This window comes from Montipora capricornis, chromosome 11, assembly GCF_036669925.1.
Source record: "Montipora capricornis isolate CH-2021 chromosome 11, ASM3666992v2, whole genome shotgun sequence".
NCBI classification, from domain to species: domain Eukaryota; kingdom Metazoa; phylum Cnidaria; class Anthozoa; order Scleractinia; family Acroporidae; genus Montipora; species Montipora capricornis.
Genome location: NC_090893.1, coordinates 34,576,214 through 34,578,713, shown reverse-complemented (window position 1 = coordinate 34,578,713; position 2,500 = coordinate 34,576,214). Strand labels below are relative to the sequence as shown.

At 37.6% G+C, this 2,500-nt stretch overlaps 1 protein-coding gene across 5 annotated transcripts in view; it reads right to left on the bottom strand.

Annotated features, from left to right (window-relative positions):
- LOC138024837 (sodium-coupled neutral amino acid transporter 9 homolog) overlaps positions 1–2,500 on the bottom strand; it is a 47,820-nt gene that overhangs the window by 21,696 nt on the left and 23,624 nt on the right. For all 5 annotated transcript variants that reach the window (XM_068872021.1, XM_068872024.1, XM_068872020.1 and 2 more), the window contains exon 6: positions 514–681. In XM_068872021.1, the coding sequence (XP_068728122.1) occupies positions 514–681 (168 nt within the window). The remainder of the gene's footprint in view (positions 1–513; positions 682–2,500) is intronic.

Sequence of the window (2,500 nt, the reverse complement as noted above, 5' to 3'; positions counted from 1 at the left end):
CTTCTAAGTCCTTCGGCAACAGGAGTAGGTCCTTCCAGTCGGGGTTGTTTTGATCGCCACCCGTGGTTGCACTACAGTGAAAGTATGGATGCACAGTGTGCTTTGCCGATTAAGTCTAGCAATGCCTCGATGGCAACTCAGACAGTCTAGTGCACGTAATGGGTTCCTGGTATAGTGACTACAAATTCAACACCTATGATGACTCTTACAGATGAAAAACGTTTTCAAGATTCAAACACAGCCCTTGTTTAGTTTGGTAATTTTTTCAATATCCATTGGTTTGCCGAGGCAGTGTTTGAAGTACTAATGAATTGACTCTGCACAACTGTTGTGCTTCCGTCGAGCAAGACAGTCGCTGATTTTTACATTTTTGGATAGTGTAGTTCCAATAAGGAATCGTGGAAATAAAAATTCATGTTTTGTGATCACGTATTGATTACTTTACTAAGCCTCTTGGATCATTAAAATGCCTTCTAAGTCTAGTATGAGATCAACAAAAGTTTTGAAACTTACCACGGATGTAAGTTCCAGAGTAATAAAGAAAATTACTCATCAGAACCCAATAAACAATAGCAGTTCCAGCAATGGCAGCCAAAGAAAACAAGACAGCAATCACTTCACCGGGCTTTCCCAGGTACTTCTTGCAGATGTCGGAAAATTCCAAAATTTCACTATATTCGGCTGCAAGAGAACAAAATTGCGGTCACTTCAGGATGCCTCAAAGAAAAGTGCTTGGCACATTCTGCATCCACACAAAGAATAACCCCTGGCAAGTGGGTCTAAATCATAGGTCACATTCCACAAATCAGACCACTGATGAACTAAGCCAACCGTTTCCCCTAGACCTGAAAATAATATTTTTTTAGAGTGATTAGAACTAGGAGACACTTTTGATGTTGTTATTTAACTTTAGCACAGTGACATGTACACTGACCAGTGACCTGTGTTTTAGACCCGTAAACCCCTGGCTCCTAACAAGGAAGTTGGGATAATGGAATCTGGCTTGTATGTATGTTGCAGATAAAATTTGATTTCAGGTCAATTTGTTTCAACCTAGGCCGATTCGTTTTCAACCTAGGATGAAATGTTCTCAATCTATAGGTTGACACTGCAAGAACTAAAGATAAATGAAACTCCAACAGTTCTTAGAAAGTATATGTATGGCCTCACAAGAACAGTACTTCGATGGTTCGAGTCGTACATACGAGAGCGCTCCCAGAAAGTGATACTTGGAAAGGCCGAGTCCAATCCTCAGCTTATAAAGACTGGCGTAGCACAAGGTTCAGTGCTTGGCCCATTGCTATTTATCCTATATTTTGCTCCATTAGAAGATGTGATTAGATCTCATGGCCTTGACTGCATGATGTATGCAGACGACTCACAGTTGTATATAACATTCAATCCTGATCATAGACATTCTGCTATAATCAATCTTGAACAAAGTATTAATGACATTCAGTCTTTCTTTCTAGAAAATAGGCTTAGTAACAATCCGTCTAAGACTGAGATTGTTCATTTTTATTCTCGCTTTTCAAACCGCGACCCTATTTCTGGCATTAATATGAATCAGCATTGTATATCGATCAGTGGAGAAGCACGCAATCTTGGAATTATCTTTGACAAACATCTTACTATGTCAGGTCATGTGAATAATCTCTGTCGCACAGCTTCATTAGCAATTAGAAATATTGGTAGAATTAGAAAGTACCTTGATCAGCCGAGCACAGAACGCCTGGTACATGCTTTCGTAACATCTAAACTTGATTATTGTAATAGCGTTTTGTATGGTTTACCTGCGAAGCAACTAAGTAAGTTATAGCGCCTGCAAAACTCAGCTGCCCGACTAGTAACAAAAGCCAAACGTAGAGATCATATAACTCCTGTTCTACGCCAATTGCATTGGCTGCCTATTAATCAAAGAATAGTTTTTAAGGTTTTACTTATTACTTTTAAGATTATTAACGGCTATGCGCCATCGTATTTAAGTAGTTCACTTGAATCTTATCAACCGAAGCGCGCTTTACGCTCTGCGACCAAAAGGCTATTAATAGTTCCTAAGTCATTCACAACTACATACGGCGATAGAGCATTTTCAGTTGCTGCGCCTAAGCTTTGGAATAATCTACCAGATTCGATAAAATATGCTGAAACTGTCAAACAATTCATATCTGTAGCTCAAAGAAGCATATCTTTTCAAAGAAGCGTTTGACTGATTCTTGAGTCTTAATACTTTACAGATTATTTTATTACATACATATATATATATATTTATATATTAGTTTATTGACTTTTTATAGTTATATATACATATCTTTATTATTATCATTACCTTTTTTATTATTAGCTTTAGTTTTTGTATTATGTATCATGTAGTGTACAAGGATTGAGGAGTAGCAAAATGCGTACTAAAAGCTGTAATTAAAGTTTAAAGTATATTTGCATGTAAATTGGTCGTGGAGGTGAGTGGATGAACTTAGTGTAGCTTAAATTTGTCGTAAGT